The following is a 17,309-nucleotide window of genomic DNA, read 5'->3' as shown; positions in this document are numbered from 1 at the left end:
CAAACTCCAGTTATTTTCTGCTTTATTTGTCAGATTACATGGATTTGAACACGTTTTTTTCAAAAAGCTTAAATGACCCTCTGCCTTTCGTTGAGATAAGCCCTCTTGTTGCAGCGGGCCTCCAGTGCCCTCTTCCTTACACCAGTTCAATTAATTGCGACAACAGAGCGGAGATCCAAGGTGCATCCAGGGTGGACAGTGTCTCGGCTGCAAGCGTGTGTGTCAGGTCATCACCGGGTATCAGCCCAAAGTCTCAGCACTGCGGCCTGCTAACACAAACCTGACCTTTTGCACTAAACCCCAGGATCCTCCCTGCATCCCTTTCAGCAAGTTGCCAGCACCTCTGTTCTCCTTCAAGATTTACTGCCCTGCAGAGGGAGAGAGGAGGTGGAAGAGGGGAGGGAGAGGGGGCACTGTCCAGCAGCTGTTCATAGTGGTCTTAAGTAGCTATTTCACACGGAAACAGAGTCATAGCTTTCTGAATTCCTCCAGCTGGCCAGGCTCCAGCTTGGTCTGAAATACATTCCCGCACAGAGATGTCTTTGCACTCTCTGCCCTCCACTCACACTGCTCTGTACATGCAAATACCTCCAGACCTTCCACTGAGTGTCACTCCAATGTCCACCCCCATGCAGATTTATATATCTGAAATAGAAGCAACAAAAAATCTCCCATCTTGATCCTAGAGACAAGAATAATAAATTCCATAAAATCTCTCCCATAGGTAAAAAATTCTATTCCCTTTCCTCACTCTGTCCCTACCCTCTGCAGAGACAAGTCGTGTGTACACATACAGGATTTAATGGCCGTTTAGAGAGCTTGTGTGAAAGTCAAACACTTTTTCCCACAATCCAAAGAGAGATCCATCATTCACGTGTGTTTACTTTAGGCAAAAAAGCCCCAGTCTCCAAGTCACTGTGTGTGTGTGTGTATGTGTGTGTGTCACAGAGAGTGGGTGGAAGGACAAGATGAAAAGAGTCACAGTAAGAGAATCCAGATACAACTCTGATAGAAACTTCTGTTTTTTGTGCACACGATGACAGATTAATTGATCAGGGGAATAGGACTGCACAATGTTTTCAATCTGTTATAACCTAAGCAAACTGGCTTGATTTCTTTCAAAAATGGGATGAAGGCATGGAGCAACTTATAAAAAGAAATTACCGCAAAATTAGCAAGAAATTAGTAAAAAAAAAAAAAAAAGTATAAGAAAATTACGTCAAAATTAGCACAATAAACAAGAACAAACATGGAAATTAACTGCAAAAAAGTGCTTAGAAACACTGACAATTGTATGATAAAATTTTAAATATACACACACACTCATATATATAATTACAATAATTATAAATACAGTTTTCTTGACATTTTCCACTGGCTTTTTAAAAAATAATTTTCTAAATCCACTAGTTTCCTCAATTTTGCAGGACACTTCTTACCAAGATGCTCATTGCCTTTTTTCCCATTTTTTTAGAGAGTAATAAAACTAATTTGCTCAGGTTTCAAAGGTTTGAATAATTGTGAAAGTCTTCTGAGAAAAGAACACAAAAATTGATGTTGATTCAGGTTTCAAACAGGACTTTAATTACATGAATACACACTTTTTACAATAACATCACGGGGCATAAATTCAAAAACTTCCTCACTACTTATTATAGTATTAAAAATGCAGAAGATAAAAACATACATGAGCAAAGACACCACAGGAATGTCTTTGTTGTTTCTTTGATGTGTTTTTTTCTTTTGAGAAATTGACATAAGTGTGGAAAGGAAGAGGTCTGGAGAACAAAAAGTGTGGTATCCTGGGAAAAGCAGAGGTGTGTCTTTCCTAATTGAAGATCCCAACAGAGCAGAAACAAAGAGATATCTTATCACTGTGGGACTGTGTGCTGTGTTCACGGGGGCTGCTTGTGCCTTCGTCACACACATCAGAAGTGTGCCTGCGATCTCTTTAAACCTCAGAAGCTCACTTCACTTGAGGCTGAAGCGCTTACCCACAAACCCTGAATGATAAAGAGATCATACAATTATGAAGCAGCGATAAAGGAGACAATCCATTTCATCAGCCTGAACGCTGCGCTGCAATTGGCCCCGACGTCTGTCCGTAGGGGGTCTCAGCTGCTGATTGGCCATGACCGGTTTTGTAGAGGGGCTTCTAATCCTCTCCACACTCTCTGTGGGTGCTCTCAGGGGCTTTTCCCACATAAATCAGTCTGGCCTGGGTGGTAAAGTCATCACGTCTACTGTGTCCACAAACACTGCCTGTTAGCACCCCTATCACATGAAGCGTGCTAGCTCTGAAAGGCCACCAAGCATGAAAGGAGGGCACTGGCTGACCACATTATAAATGTAGGCTCTTACTGGTAACTCCACTTGACACTGGACTGTTAGATGTCACTGTACGAAGAATGTGCTGGAGAATTTTTAAAATTTCTACCTCTACAACGACCATTAGACTTATATAGCATGAGTATGCAAACTCAAATATTTTGCTCAGAAATATTAAAGATGCCCTCTACTCAAAAATGTGTTTTCCTTATGTTTATGTCCTCTAAAATGTTTGACCTTGGCTATACTAACTGATCTGTGCAAAGTTTAACACTGGAGAGGTGTTTTCACATTACTCCACTGAAGAGGGTGATGCCTGTGCACTTCCCTAAAGTGTGATATGTAAGTGCACAAATTCAAAAGTCAGTTGGCATATATGGGGAACAGACTTTGATGCCTCCAGTGCAGATGCCTCCAGTACAGAGCGACAAAATGACATAAAAATCTTAGCCAGTCGTTTTATATCTGAATGCAAACTTTGATTAGACCTCTGGGAAATCATTACATAATAACAAAGTGACAATTTGAACACACTGTAACATTGTAGCAGGTTTTAATGTATGTTTCACTACAACTAATGCTGTGTCAGCCACTGCCGGTTAGCCTAAAAGCTAACAAACTGAATATACAAGTAAGAGATGCTAAATTTTGGTGCACAACAAACTCCTCATCTGACTGAGGGTGCCATGACATTGTTCCAGCGGCTCATTATTCTGAAACTCCCAAAAATGTATTAGACCAAAAGCTGATTTGTCTGATAGCCCATTATCCTGAAAATGAACACTCGCTGCTCAGAAGCCCCATTACTCCAAAAATACACATTCTTTCATTCCTGTCATTATAAAGATTCAAAGCCTGTAATCAGTCAGTCCTGCTGCAATACTTTTTTTCTAAGATGGTGAGGGCATTACCCTCCCCAATATCACTACCGTAACCAATCGCACTCCTCATGCCTAGACATAACCAACCCAATCAGTTAAGACAACAAGAAACCCACTAGCCAATAAGAGCAGGGTAGGGCAAGTCATGCCTTCTCCGTTGTAGGAGAAAAAAAGATAAGTGAAAGGTCCAAAAAACTCTGTTTAAGAAAGTGTTTATTTTTGACGCAAGTGGGCCTTTGAAACTATGGCTGTTTGGTTTTAGGGCAGTGAGTTTACAGATTATTGGGGTTTTGGAAGAATGAGCTATCAGAACAATTGGCAGTCCCCTGACTGGGTGCACAAAAATAAATAGCTGACTCACTCTGATGTTTCCCCGGTGCTAGATGCTGCTTTTTCTCTGGTCAACCTGGCGATAGTCTCTCATAGCCAGATATCTCCATATTTTGTTGTGTCAGCCCTTTTTTTGTTTTACTTTTAATGTTGGAAAAACATGTTAAACTAAATATGAATCATAGTTGAGTACATACTTTAAAGTGTGCCTGGAGGGGGACTTTAACTTATGTTGGTCTAACTGGCCCCTGCAGTGTACGAACACACTCCCCTGCTGTGTGAGTGTGGAGCAAGGCGCAGTTAAGTAGGACAGTGATAGTAAGAGTATACCGTTTTACCTCTCACCCATGGGTGGTCTTCACTTAACGGGCTTTGGTCAGCTTTCATTCTTGACACTGCAAACGTACAGTATCATTCACATGCAGTTGTGGATAAAAGCCTTTCTGTTAGCAATGTGCGTCACAATAGTGCTTGTTATCCCAAGGTATCAAATGCTCAATAGGAGGAATTACAGAGTACTTTGTACAGCTGGGTCTACGAAATCAGAAAGGTTGTGTGAGTAAGATAGCTTCTACATTAAATGTATATATAAATGTAAATGTTGCCCTGCTATTTCTACAGATTTACACCTATTAACTATGAGCAATACTAACAGCTGTTCAAAGGAGAGTGCCGCTCTCTGTGCAACAGAGAGCGGAGTTATAAATCCTGACCTGTCTCCTCTATGTTTGTGTGATTGGAGATTCCCCCTGAGTCCTGCCCGAGAACTTTGTCGCCAAGGCTTCCAGTCTCACACTTTCTCTCCAAAACAAACAAAACACTGGCTAATTTCTTCTGTGTGTGTTTAGACAGAGAGAAAGAGAGCAAGAAAGAGAGAGAGATGGACAAGATAACGTATCAAAGATCTAACACGATTAAGAATTCATTAAAGTTACAGACAATGAGTGGTAAAAGAAGTATTCAGACCCTTTACCCTAAGTAAAAGTACTAATATCACATTGCGAAAATTCTCTGTTACAAGTAGAAATCCTGCAAAAGTAAAAGTATTCAATGTTGAAAAATCTAAAGAAAGAAATAAAGAGAACTATACACCAAAAAACACACATCTTTAAAAACTAAAAAAACCAACACCAAAAACTTTTTTTTTTTTTTTAAAAAACTCCCAAATAAATGTTTATCAAAATTAATTTCCTGTCAATCAGCTGATTAATCAACTAATTATTTCAGTAGTATTTGTATACTGTCATTTATTTCACAAAACATCCTATCTTATAAACTCTTGTTAGGTTTTTTATGCAAAAATCTTAATTTGCAAAGTAACTTAAGCTCTCAGATAAATGTTGTGCGGTAAAAAGTACAATATTTCCCTCTAAAGTGCAGTGGAGAAAAAGTATTTAGTGACATGAAAAGTACAAGTAAAGTACAAGTACCTCATTTGTACTTCAGTACAGTACTTAAGTAAATGTACTTACATTCCACCACTGTAGACTCTAATATGAAAAAAATGTCCCACAAAGAAAGCAGAGGCTATCCTACTGCTGTTGTTCACACAAGACTTAGTTCACTGTTCTCTTTCATTTCTGAAACAATCAAGGAAAGGTCGTATTTCCAAAGGGAAGGGCTGGAGCAGCCACTTCGACTAATGAGATCAGAGCGAAAGAAGACAAACTGGAATTTTCTCATTGGCTCTTTATTTTGTGGAGTCAAGCGGCGTAGATTGTAATCCTCCCGAGCAAAGCATTTTAGCTTGTGAGTGAAGAAAATGGAAAGTCTTCTCGATCTATCAACAGTTTTTAAAGTTTGCTGCAGCAAGTCTGAATACACACAGGGGTTTGAGAACTAAGTGCAGCGTTAATAAAACACCAGATGACGTTAAAAGAATAACAAATGAAGAACAACATATAAAAAATTGAGTCAAAGAGATTTTAATTTCCTCTATTCTATTGTTAAAACAACTGCTACATTATCCACAGAGTACTCTTCCTCTCAAAAACAAACGGCTCCGGTAATGCAAACTGGCAAAAATACTGAATAAAGCACCTTACAAATCAGTATTTCTCTAATACTTTGCTATTTTGAAGATGGGCCAGCACAGCACTTACTAATGTATGCTCACCTTTTTTTCTTGATAATTAAAGATCCAGACTCTCTGGAGATTTTTACCAAATAAGCCAAATAAAAAATGGAGGTCTCTTCCTCTCCAAAACAAATGCACTGGGTGATTTAAATTTGTAAAAACACTGAATAAAGCAGTTTCATATTGAACATCTGTGTTTTTCTGATACCGTTTGGATAGTTGTGGAGCGGCTGCCAACTACAGTGACCAATGCAAAACATGAATGGCCCCATCTAGAGCCAGTGTTTAGTTTGTCTGTTCTGGGCTGCTGTAGAATAATGGCATTGCAACATGGCGGACTCCATGAACAAAGACCCACTCACTATGTAGATGTAAACAGCTCATTCTAAGATAACGAAAACATGACAGTTCTTATTTTCAGGTGATTATATACTGAGGAAAACATACGTATCATAGTATAATCCATTATTGCATATTTTCCCCTAAATACTACACACTGATTATTAATCTCTGAGCAATGTTGTTACAATAACGTGTTGACTGATAACTGTCTCGACCTGTGAAAGTCTTGTTTTGAAAATATTGTCAGACTTGAGAAGCCAATCATCGTGTTTAGTAAAATGACTGTGGCCTTGAGTTTTTCAGAGAAAATGAGGCATTTGAATACTTTGAGTACCTATAGTAGATAGCAACATACTGCAAATACAACTGTCTGTCTCTGAGCACACTGAGAAATCTCTTTTTGGGACCTTCTCCAATTGGAAGCCAGTCAAAATACTGCCAACACCTGCCAGATTGATCTAGGAGTGCATCTACCACATCCCCAGGGGGTGAAAGAGATATTTTGCAGCCAGATGAAAACATAAAAACATTGCTTATTACAACTACTTGTAATACATCGACCATATCACACCTTCCTCTTCATCCCTCTATAGTTTTCACTTGCAGCTGGAGATACAGTCAGAAACACATGTGCGCATTATCATCTTGGATACAAGCCTGTGTTGAGATAGCACGACCGAGTGAGATTTTAAAGAGGATTTGCAATCAGTTTCAGTAGTATCCAAGTGCTAATGAAGAATACAGGACTAAGTAATCATGTCATTGTGCACAAAAAGCTGAATCCAGCTATTGAAAACTTTGCACTGCCCAACTTTCATCACATGGTGGGTGCCAAATGAAGCAGGTGTCTGTGAGGCCTAACAAGCTCTTTTCACTGACCCCTATAGATGACGTCACACGCACTAACGAACTTCTCTCCAAACCAGCCTGCTACATTCATGGTCCTACCCATGCCTGTAATTTATTCAAGGCCAGGAGCAGGAATAGTGTGATGAAGAGGGGGAGACGGCGGTGTTGGGGCAGTGTGCTTGAATATTAGTGTGCTGCCCTCCCCTGCAGAGAGAAACTGTGTCATAATGCCGGACTCCTTTTATGATTCAAATCAAGGCTATTGTCTCTGTAAGCGACCGGCTCCGCTCTGTGCCGCAGAACAACCAAGGCACTATACGCCGGCTGCAGCAAATGAGTCCACTGCCATAGGCTGAGGAGGTGCAGGCTGAGACAGCAGGACTCGGTGCATGGGCTGTGGAGATAACAGGAATGTCTGCACTCTCATGTAAACATGATTCACTCTCCTCTTATCTGTGATTCATCAACTGTAAACACACAAACAAACAAGTAAGCCTGTGCAGGACTGAGTACATTCTAGTCATCTGCCATAATACAGAACCTTACTTCTTTATAGACATAATCAAGGAGTCTAAATTGTTTTGTGTTTTTTACTTATGCATTCAAAAGTGATGGAAATAACTGATTTGAAGCAGTTATCTTGTGCCAGTGCATTAGCAGCATTTCACTGTCCAGCAGCCCACATGTTGAATTTAAAACTCTTTGAGCGTATATCACTCACAGTAGAAGAAGGAGTGAGAATGTAACCTCAAGATTGCTTTTGTTTGTGTCAAAAGAGATCTTCTGTGGTTCAGGATTTGCAGAATCATAAAGTAACAAGAGACAGTTTTTTTTCTGAAGTATTCAGGGAAGTTATTGAATTTTTTTGGCATTCCTTAGATTTTTTGCTAGTTCTATTGTTTACATTTCTTTTTTTATCTATTTCTATTTTTGAGTTTTTGCCATTCCAAAAATGTATAATTTGTAGCTACATGGCTCAAAAAAAACCCTCACAGAAATCAACTGTTGATTCAGTGCAGATACTGAACAAGACACTGAGAGATATGTTTTTTTCTGTCATATCTGCTGAATGTTTTATGACAAAAACAGGTTTTCATGTAATGTCTTACCCATTTCTGTTGCTAAATTTGGCCAAGAGCTGCCTGAACTGCACTTTATCAGTGTAGTTTTCTTGCAGTCTTTCAACTTTGGGATTTTTTGTTGTGCACGCGCGCGTGTGTGTGTGTGTGTGTGTGTGTGTGTGTGTGTGTGTGTGTGTGTGTGTGTGTGTGTGTGTGTGTGTGTGCGTGCGTGCGCGCTTGCTGTGGGGGTAGTGGTGTCGGTGCGTAAAAGTCCCTGTAGGGCCCAACGCTGTGAAGCTCTGCGCACAGACTATCTCGGCTGGTAGGGAGAGAGAGGGAAAGAGAGAGAGCGAGAGAGAGAGAGAGAGAGAGAGAGAGAGAAAGAGAGAGAGAGAGAAAGAGAGAGAGAGAGAGAGGAGGCGGAGAAATCTCAGTCTGCTGGGACAGATCGGGAAGCAAAAGTTTTTCAAAAGTTAGGAGGCTAAGCGAGAATCACAGCAGCCGTGGCCGAGCTGCGGAGGATAATACGGGATTGGGAACTAACGCTCCACTTTCCGGCTGACTTTATGAAAAATCGCGCATCGCTTTTGGAGCCTTTGTTTTTTTGTGAACCTTATAAAGGATGTATTTCTACTAAAAGCCCAACTTGAAACGCTGGAAACTTTTCCATCGAAATGGAAGGGAATATTCCATGGATTATTTTGTCATTTTTATTGTTGATTCATATTTGCGAAGGTAAGACAAATCAATTAATTAAAATTCGTCCCTACTCCGGACAGCCCATCCACCGAACCGTTCCACATAAAATTGTGGCCATCCTTATCTGTATGCTACCAATGAACTCACATGCTTATCTGCTAAACTGAGATTTTTTTTAACTGTTTGTTTGTTTTACATCTTATATGTATTTACTTTTTGCAGTTTATTAGTAGTTTATGCTATGGACAGTCTGCAACGTTTGGAAGTTGAAGTTTAGTTGAACAGGAACAGATAATGGATAACGAAGACTTTTACACGCTTCATGCCAAACTATCATAGACATAACATTTATTTTGTGAATAAATGTCACATTTCTGCATGTGGTTATTTTTGTAATTGCACTGATCTGCTTTTACTGCTGGTTTTCCTCTGTTGGAGAAGTCTGATGAGCGCCGCTGCTCCACCGAGTTAACAAAAGTGTAGAAGAGGCTCCTGTAACATCAGCAGCACTTTAAAAGTTTGGCTGAGGAGCATGGTCTTGTGCACTGATACTAAACATAAGTTTCCAAAAAATGTATTTTTTGCATGTGGGGGCATGGTGTAAGATTTGTTTAAACTGAAGCAGGGGGTGATGAGCCGGAGATGCCCCCTCCCTCTCTGAACAAAGACCTTTTAAACAACTGAGTTTTTTCTCCCTTCGAAGCGGTTGAGCAATGACTCAGATATGATGAATTAACGTCTCTAAGACACACTTGCGTCGAAGCAGACACAAATCTCATAATGTCAGCAAGTATCCCCATCATCACAAAACCTTATCTGCTTTTGACAAAGTAAACAACAAACATGCGGGTGTGCCTGCGAGATGCCACAAGTGGCAAAGGCCTTCTATCTATGCCTGAAATCTGTAGCCTATCAGTGAGTTTTACATCGTTTTCAGTATCTCCATGATACTTTACAGAATTTATAAAGATCTCTTGTGCCTGTTCTATTCCACTTTGGGGATAATTTATTGTTTTGTTGGGATTTATCACTTCTGTGGTTACATATTCATCTTAAGGTTAAGGTGGATGACATAAAGTATTCTCAACTTTGTGGTTTTCTGACAAATTTCTCCAATTTCCACAGGGTTCCGATGCGTGGATAAATACAGACCTTGTGAAAATGGAGGGACATGCATTGATTCATCCTCACGGTGCATGTAAGTGCAACATACCATGTGAACATCTGCCTTAATTCTTCATAAATACAGTGTTTGCAGGGCATTCAAGCCATACGTGTAAGCCTTGTGTGTAAATTGGTTTTCACAGGATATTATTTGTCAGTTGCTTCTACTAAAGTTAAGGGGAAAATTGATTTACAGTGGGATACTCTTGAACAACAATGTGAATATTGTGCTCCTCTTACATGCAATTTGCTGTTAATTTGCGACATTCACATAAAAGTGGTGAAAGATACATTAGTTCTGCCCACCCAGCTGAGCAACATCAAGCCTCAACATGTTAGGTTGCAACACTCATGGTTTGCACCTGTTTAAGAGCTTTGTCAGACATGCATCATAGCAATATGCTGCACATAACAAGGAAGGTTTCTCTTCTGTGTCATATGTGAGTTAATTTCAAGGCTTTAAAAACTTTTTTGTTGAATTGTCTTTGTTTCCTGCCTGCTTTGGGCATTTTTGAGCTTTCACATCTTTTAACTGTGATAAGGCTTTTGTTTTCCAAATTGATTAGAGGGGGGTTTGTGTGGGAACCTTTTACAATAGTCAAGTAAAATAGCCTACAGTGCCTTGCCCGGGGGTCATTTGTCCTTTTTAAGAACCCTTTAGCTGAGGAAACATGCCTGAGTGTTTCAGATGGAGGAGATACTGTCATTGATGGAACAAAAACTCCTTGGTTGCCAGCTGCTTCCCTCCAAAACAGTACATTTATTATTTTATTGGAGTGGACTAGCAGTTTGAAATACTTAAGGGGTCAAAGGTGAGCCAATAACAGGAATGCACTTTTCACAAGCAAACTATAAGGCACATATTTTTTTCCATATAAATATTTCTTAAACATAAAAGTAACTGCATAGCTCTCTAAAGTGGTTATTCTGATATGAGTTGTTATTGCATACTAGCCAATGTGTAACTCGACTGCAAGTGGAAGAAGTAACTACCACCCACATTTTTTTAATCATTAGCTGGAGCCAAGATGGGTGAGTGTCATTAAGCCAGTCAATGTATAATTTTAGGCAGCCAATCCAATTCAACATCATTTTTTTCTGAACAGCACTTCCCTGAAAACGAACATACTCTTTATGTTTCACCTGTCTCCAGATTTATTGTGTTTTGGAAGACACCATTTGTTCATCCTGTGTGCTCCTTTGGTACTTTGTGCAGTGTATAGTACATGTTCATGCTATATGTTAGGGGTGTAGGAGTTGGCCATGTGTAATCACTATGCTGGTTCAATGCCAAGAAAAAGAAGCACTTAAAGTGCAAAGGGAAAGCATTTCTAATGGAAGGGGACATTAAATGTCACACCACACAGTGTAGAAAGAGTCCCATAGCGGGGCAGAGCAGTGGAGCGGAGCGTGGACTTATGAGAGTGGTCGGACCAGTCCCAGACAGAGGTGAGCGGTGGAGCCACCCCACCCCTTCCCCTGGGAGCCCACAGAAACAGGAGATCCAAAACAGCAGAAAAGATCCTTTCTTCTACCAGATACCTGCCTGTAACCCGGCACCATCAGAACAGGGCGTAGAGAGGCAGAGAAGAAAGGACATGGCAAAGTGAGACCAATACGGAGTAGAAAGATAGAAAACAAAATGCAGATACAGATACATGTTTTGGCATTTGGAAGGAATTTGAAGAACCAGAAGAAAACAACCTTGAATGAAATTACCACTGTTCCACATAAAAACACATGTTGTATGTGTGAGCGTTCACCTGTGTCCACTTGTTGCCCAGCACTTGGTTATTTAATTTTTCTTATGGCAAGTTGTCTCTCAAGTGACAGCAATACTGAGTGTATAGCAGCCACCATTGTTACTGTCCCAGATACTAATGTATCCTCTGTCTTGTTTGAAAACACAACTATGATACCACACTATAGCTGTAATATGCAACAGATCTCAATGTTCTCCATCTTGTTAGCCCCTTTAAGCGTCTCTAAGTGTGCTGGCGTCTTCTTCAAGTTGCAGACTCGAGTTGCTGAAGGCGACAGTAGTAGTAGTACAGTTCAAGTAATCAAATTCTGATACCCATTTCACCTCTTTGAGCTACCTGGTAAAAATCAGTTAATACATTTAGTCTCAGTTGAGTGTTCCAACGTGCTACCAACCCTTTAACTCCATTTAGCTACTGGCCCTAAATGATTGTCCGCCATAAATTCCTTTCTTTATGATTGCAAAGATTGTTGAACGTGATACAGCAGTTGCATTCACTATTCCTGAAGTGATCAAATACATAGAAATAAGTCACACAAAATAATCTGCACATGCATGTGCCAATTTGAAACTCCACTGTGCAAACACTGTAACTACAGTTATAAACCCATGTCTTGTGTGAACTGGGAGATTATGCATTTACCTACGACCAGCAATCTGGTATGAGTCAGTTTGTGTTAAGATCAGGTTTCTTGTCAGACATGGGCTTGTGTGAGAAAATGTTTAATTAAGGAAGGCAGAATGAGTTTGATGAAAATGATTTCCATTGACTTGGAAGCACTTTTCTCTTTTCTTTCTTTTTTTGGATCCCCATCCGCACATTCATACACATTTCAACAATACAGCAGATTAACACAACAAACAAAACAGTTCATCTTGTCATTTTTTTAACATTGAGCATGGAAAAATAAATAAAACTGTCATCCTTTAAACAAAAAATAAGCCAAACACAAAATTGTGGTTTAATCACAATTCCTAAGAATTCATAGCAGACCTGACTGTCATGTCTCCACTTCCTTCATGCAAATAGTAGTAAATATAGTAAATTACAATAAATGTAAATCCTTGTCTGACTGACCTCAAATTATACATGATTCATCCTGTGCTTTTACACATTTAATTTCAAGAAAATAGGACTTCAGAACCATCAGCCTCTGTATGAGTCTGCAAACATGCTTGTATTGTCACATGCACTAGAGGGAGTGTGGCTTTTAGCAAATGAGAATGTAAATGTCACTGTAATAGAACTATGAAATCATACTTCAACCTCAATTCATAAACCTGATATATAAAATTATTTAGAAAGTTTTTTTCAATATACTGCAGCAAGTACTATTTGTTGTTGGTCAACCCCAAAGCTAGTGAATATCCTTTCCTCTTCAATCAGTTGGCTTTGTTTGAGGACTGCAGATAAACACAGCATGCATGCAGATTTTGTAATTCAGTATGTCTGTTCAAGAGATAAAGTTGCTCAGAAACACCAGCTCTTCAATCCAGCCTTTACTAAGTTCCCTCCTCTGAGAAGCTTCGTCAAAACTAAAGAACTGAAGAAGCCTCTCGGATGAGAGATGAAACTTCTGTAAGAAACAAACAAGTCCAGTTGCCTAAGACTTAGCTTTTAGAATTACCATGACCTGGATGAATGAGAATCTTCACCACCTTATTAATATGTTCAAAGTAACACAGCTCAACACGGCATAAGTTCAAAATACAGTCTCGTAATGTGAGGTTCTCTCTACATTTTCTGACACATTTGATACACAATGAATATTTTTTATGTGTTTTTTTCTGTCTCAGAGTTTTGAACTTGACAGTGAAGGGTTGGTGGTGTCACAGAAAGAGCGGCCCAATAGGTGAGCAGTCAGGAAGTCCAGTTGAAGAGGCTTTGGCCCCTCAGCTCCGCCCTGCAAGCAGAATGTGCTGCCTCGAGAGGGCCACAGTGGCGAGGCCGGAGGAGAGATAATTAGGCAGATTGAGAGGGTGTCATTCAGAGAGGATCCAGCTGGAGGGATCGGACTGGGGGCAGGGAACGGGTAGAGGGAGGCTGGGTAGGAGGGAGGGAGTGTGGGGAGGGGGTGGGCTGCGTAGAGGACAGCTGGTGGATGTTGTGATGGTAATCCAGTGAAGTCAGATCTTGACAAAGGGGAAGCATAGGGCCAGGTGCTGCCATTGAGCAGTCAGCCGCCCCCATACTGTGAGAGACAAGCTTGTGGAGGAATGAAGCCGGTAGCTTGCGGTCCCTCCAACACATGTTGCCTCTCTCACAGTGCAGCAGCGGCAACCGGGTCCGCTCTTTCTCTCTCTGCATGTCGTCCGAGCCCTGACGGCTCATCCTCTAGCTATGTCTCTCAGCACAGTGGCAGATCGCAGATTACAACAAACTCTTTCCTCTCAGATCCTCTAAGCTGAATGGAAATAAATGTGGGGCTTCTCCGCTGCGTGAGGCCCATGGATGGATACAGTGGTCGCCTTTATGTTATAAATGCTTCGCCCTTGGCCTCAGTAGCAGTGTTAGCATATAAATTGTGAGTGTTTTGTTATGACCCTGCAACTCCCAGCCTCTTAGGAAATGATTAAAGAGGACATCTTTGAGTTTGATAGGGAGCAGACTGTCCAGCGAGTGTGGGTGCTGTTTCTTTAGTTTAAAACTTGCTTCTGCCATATTTTTTAGTTCTGGAAACTATCAATAACTGTACATGTGTTTGAAGAGAAGAGACACATGTTCTTTCTCCTTTCTACAGTAAAGACAAATTAAATGTTCTCATGGGACCTCACATGTTAATTTGCTCAAAAAATGTATTTTTAAGGAACACAATTCACTAAGAGGTGGAAATGTACACACATGCCAAGGCACATATTTACTGACCGCAGCAAAGAGACAGATTATATTGTTGGCTTAGTTCAGAGCACCTCAGGGCTAGTGTTTTCTTTGGCATCTTTATGGTGGATTAGAGAGGAATGCTTAGTAAGATTCCTCCTGTCCCTCTGGTGCTTTCAGGTTATTGTCCATACCTCCCATCCATTCACCCTGGTAGCCCCCTCAGGAATGCCTTTAACAATACTGTCAGCCACTCTTAATGAAAATGGGATGTTTAGAATGACTTGTTTGATTTGCAATTAGTTACTTTGCAGTTTTGTGAGGCAACGTATAGCCCATATCACTCACGCTGCCCTGACAGGCAGATGGAGCCATTGTCAAGTTGTTATCCAGGAAAATTAATGCATTATAGACCTTGTAGTTAGAAATTATTTAAAAGGAGAACAGTGGTCGTATCTATAAGGAGATGAGTACTATCTGAGGTGGGAGGTTACACTATAGAAGGGAGTCAGATTTGGGTTTGTTATCCCTTCTTTTCTGGGGGTCATGACTTCAGACTGGGAGCTGTGGTTCCCAGGCCCCGTCACAGGAAGTGGTGCCTTCTGACCCCCCTGCTACGCACATCCTGTCTTATCAGAAAAGCTTAAGCAGCTTACTCAAAGCACTGGGGTCTCCATGCTCCTCAACTTTCTCATATTTTTCCTCATTTTCATGCTCCCCCAATGGCAACATCATGCTAAAATTGTTCAATACTTGGAACTATTTTCTGAGTATGTACTCACTTGCATGTCACATATATCCACAAAACTACCCGTGTGCTAAATATTGTCAGTTTTGCCATTATTGTGAGCTGGCACGGAAACATCCAGTTGGGATTTGTGTCATATTATTCTCTCTGGACTCAATGTATGTCTGAATCACATGCTCATGTCAGGATAAGCCTGCCTCTGAAGTTTCAACCCCTGGCTGTTTCTTCTTATCCGCTAAAAGATGACTTCTGAAGAGACATTTCAGGCAGGCCTGATTGGAATAACTGAGGTCCGCCAGCAAAATTTCCCTTGTCTGTCCCTCCCTTTTAGGAGAGGAAGGGATGGGTCCCATCATTAAATGATTCAGGAAAAGGCATTCACTTTTTCACTGAGCACATTTTCCACAGACATCTTGATTTCAGTGTTTACCTTTTCCTAAATTACAAATAATCTGAGGTTTTGTGACTTAAATGGAAATACAAAGACCTTGCCATGTTATTGCAATTTTCTATCCTTTTTTATATTTCATTAGGCAAATTGGCCCAAACTCTTCTTAAACAGCACTACTACTTCTTTGGGTGATAGCAGTTAACATAATAGGCACTATCTGGCTGCTCTCCTAGCCTTTCTCTTTAGCTTATCATAAGGAAACTTAGCCAGTGCACCATAAACAAATTTCATTGTTTCATAAGTATGTGAGAGTCTGTGCTGGTCAATCAGTGGAACTCTTTTAGTCAACATTATTAAACTGAAGTGTGGTTTATCGGTTGTAGTTCTATTGAATCCTTTTTAATGTGCAGCAAATGTTTGCCATGAAATAAAGAGCAATTCAGGCCATTAGAAAGTCTAAGATATCTTTTGTCACATCATGTTTTTACTGTTAATGTGAGCCAAAACATTGGACAAGTTTTGCAATAGATCTTTCATGTTCAGTTGGGGATGGGGTCTTTCCCATTTCTTTCAAAGGGGAACAGAATCTGGTTCAGTTTAGGTGGTTGGGTGGGGTTTTTTGTGGTTGAATTCAGCAGAGAATGCTTTGAAAGACCTCGACCCTGGGATTCATGCAATGTGGTTATGGGCAAACGAGTTGCTATTTGAAAAATGTCAGGGAATACTCTTCCAAAATCTGTTGACACTTGAGGCAAATTTGTCAGGATAGTGTATGGACTAAAAATGTAAAAACTACAAGCTCTTGTCCTTCCCTTTCCATAGCAGCATTACTGAGCACTTCGCAACAAGAGCACATTTTAATTCTCTTGGTGCAGAGGATCTGTGCAGTTCTCACTGCCAAGGAAATGCCAGACATTTCCTTGGCATACTGGATTTATAGTCTTAAACATGGAAATCTGAGGGGCTATGGAGGTGAGAAGAACGCACTGACAGCCTTCCTTTAGTCAGATTCATTGCTGCTTTTCCACTAGAGAAAGTTAAATGTCCATATATTCACATGTTTAATATTCATGCTCTGGGGGGGTGCTCTGGAAATCTCCCTCTGGAGATATCAATACCTCCATTGTGTGTCTAAGCACAATTGTTGAAACAAACTTTGCACTTTAAACTGTGAAACACGCATCCTTTTAAGACATGATCGTACTTAATTACCAGACTGAATGGGTCCCGTATGGCGCTCAGTGCTACCTGCATATGAAGGAGATCAGTCCTCTGAAGTGCCCCAACTGTCCTTACGAAACCCTGTCTCCGAACACCCCCCTTTTCTCACTGCGGCTCCCCCTCACTATGGGTTACTGTTGCCAGGCTACAGCCAAGGCCTGTTGGTCCGTGTAAGCCTGGGCCTGAAAGACTAGCTGTTTGGGTCAGTGCCCCCCCCCCCCAACACTTTCATACAAAGGAGTTCTGACTACTTTAGCTCTTTTATTTGGGCCACAAAACACTCCCCCAACCCCCAATCTGGCTCTTTGCTGAGAAAGGGAGAGCCAAGCTGGGGAGAGCAGAGCAGAAGAGGCTGTTGGGAAGGAGGGGGGGAGGTGGATGGGCTCCTGTTGGCAGTGCGGTGTCAGTATGGACTTGCATAAAGGAGCAGAGCTGGTTCCTGCTTGCTTGTAGAAAGGAGGGGGTGAGGGAAAGAGGTCTGCGTTGAGAGAAAGAGACACTGTTGTTAGAGTTTTCCCAAAGATCCTAACATTTTTTGGGCAACCTTTGTGCTCAAAACAATTGGTAAAACTCTTCATTGTCTCTTCACGTGCAAAGTTGAAATCTTGCCCCAAGTCAGAAGATGGTAGTTCTGTTTT

At 40.8% G+C, this 17,309-nt stretch overlaps 1 protein-coding gene across 1 annotated transcript in view; it reads left to right on the top strand.

The window, feature by feature from the left end:
• Positions 1 to 8,321: 8,321 nt before the first annotated feature.
• Positions 8,322 to 17,309, top strand: part of notch3 (notch receptor 3) — a 31,563-nt gene continuing 22,575 nt past the window's right edge. Inside the window, exons 1-2 of the mRNA XM_042504782.1 lie at positions 8,322 to 8,603; positions 9,693 to 9,765. Of these exons, the coding sequence (XP_042360716.1) occupies positions 8,543 to 8,603; positions 9,693 to 9,765 (134 nt within the window). The 5' untranslated portion in view covers positions 8,322 to 8,542. The remainder of the gene's footprint in view (positions 8,604 to 9,692; positions 9,766 to 17,309) is intronic.

Source organism: Plectropomus leopardus, chromosome 17 (genome assembly GCF_008729295.1).
Source record: "Plectropomus leopardus isolate mb chromosome 17, YSFRI_Pleo_2.0, whole genome shotgun sequence".
Taxonomy (NCBI): Eukaryota; Metazoa; Chordata; class Actinopteri; order Perciformes; family Serranidae; genus Plectropomus; species Plectropomus leopardus.
The sequence above is the reverse complement of the archived record's forward strand: the minus strand, read 5'-3'. Positions and strand labels throughout refer to the sequence as shown.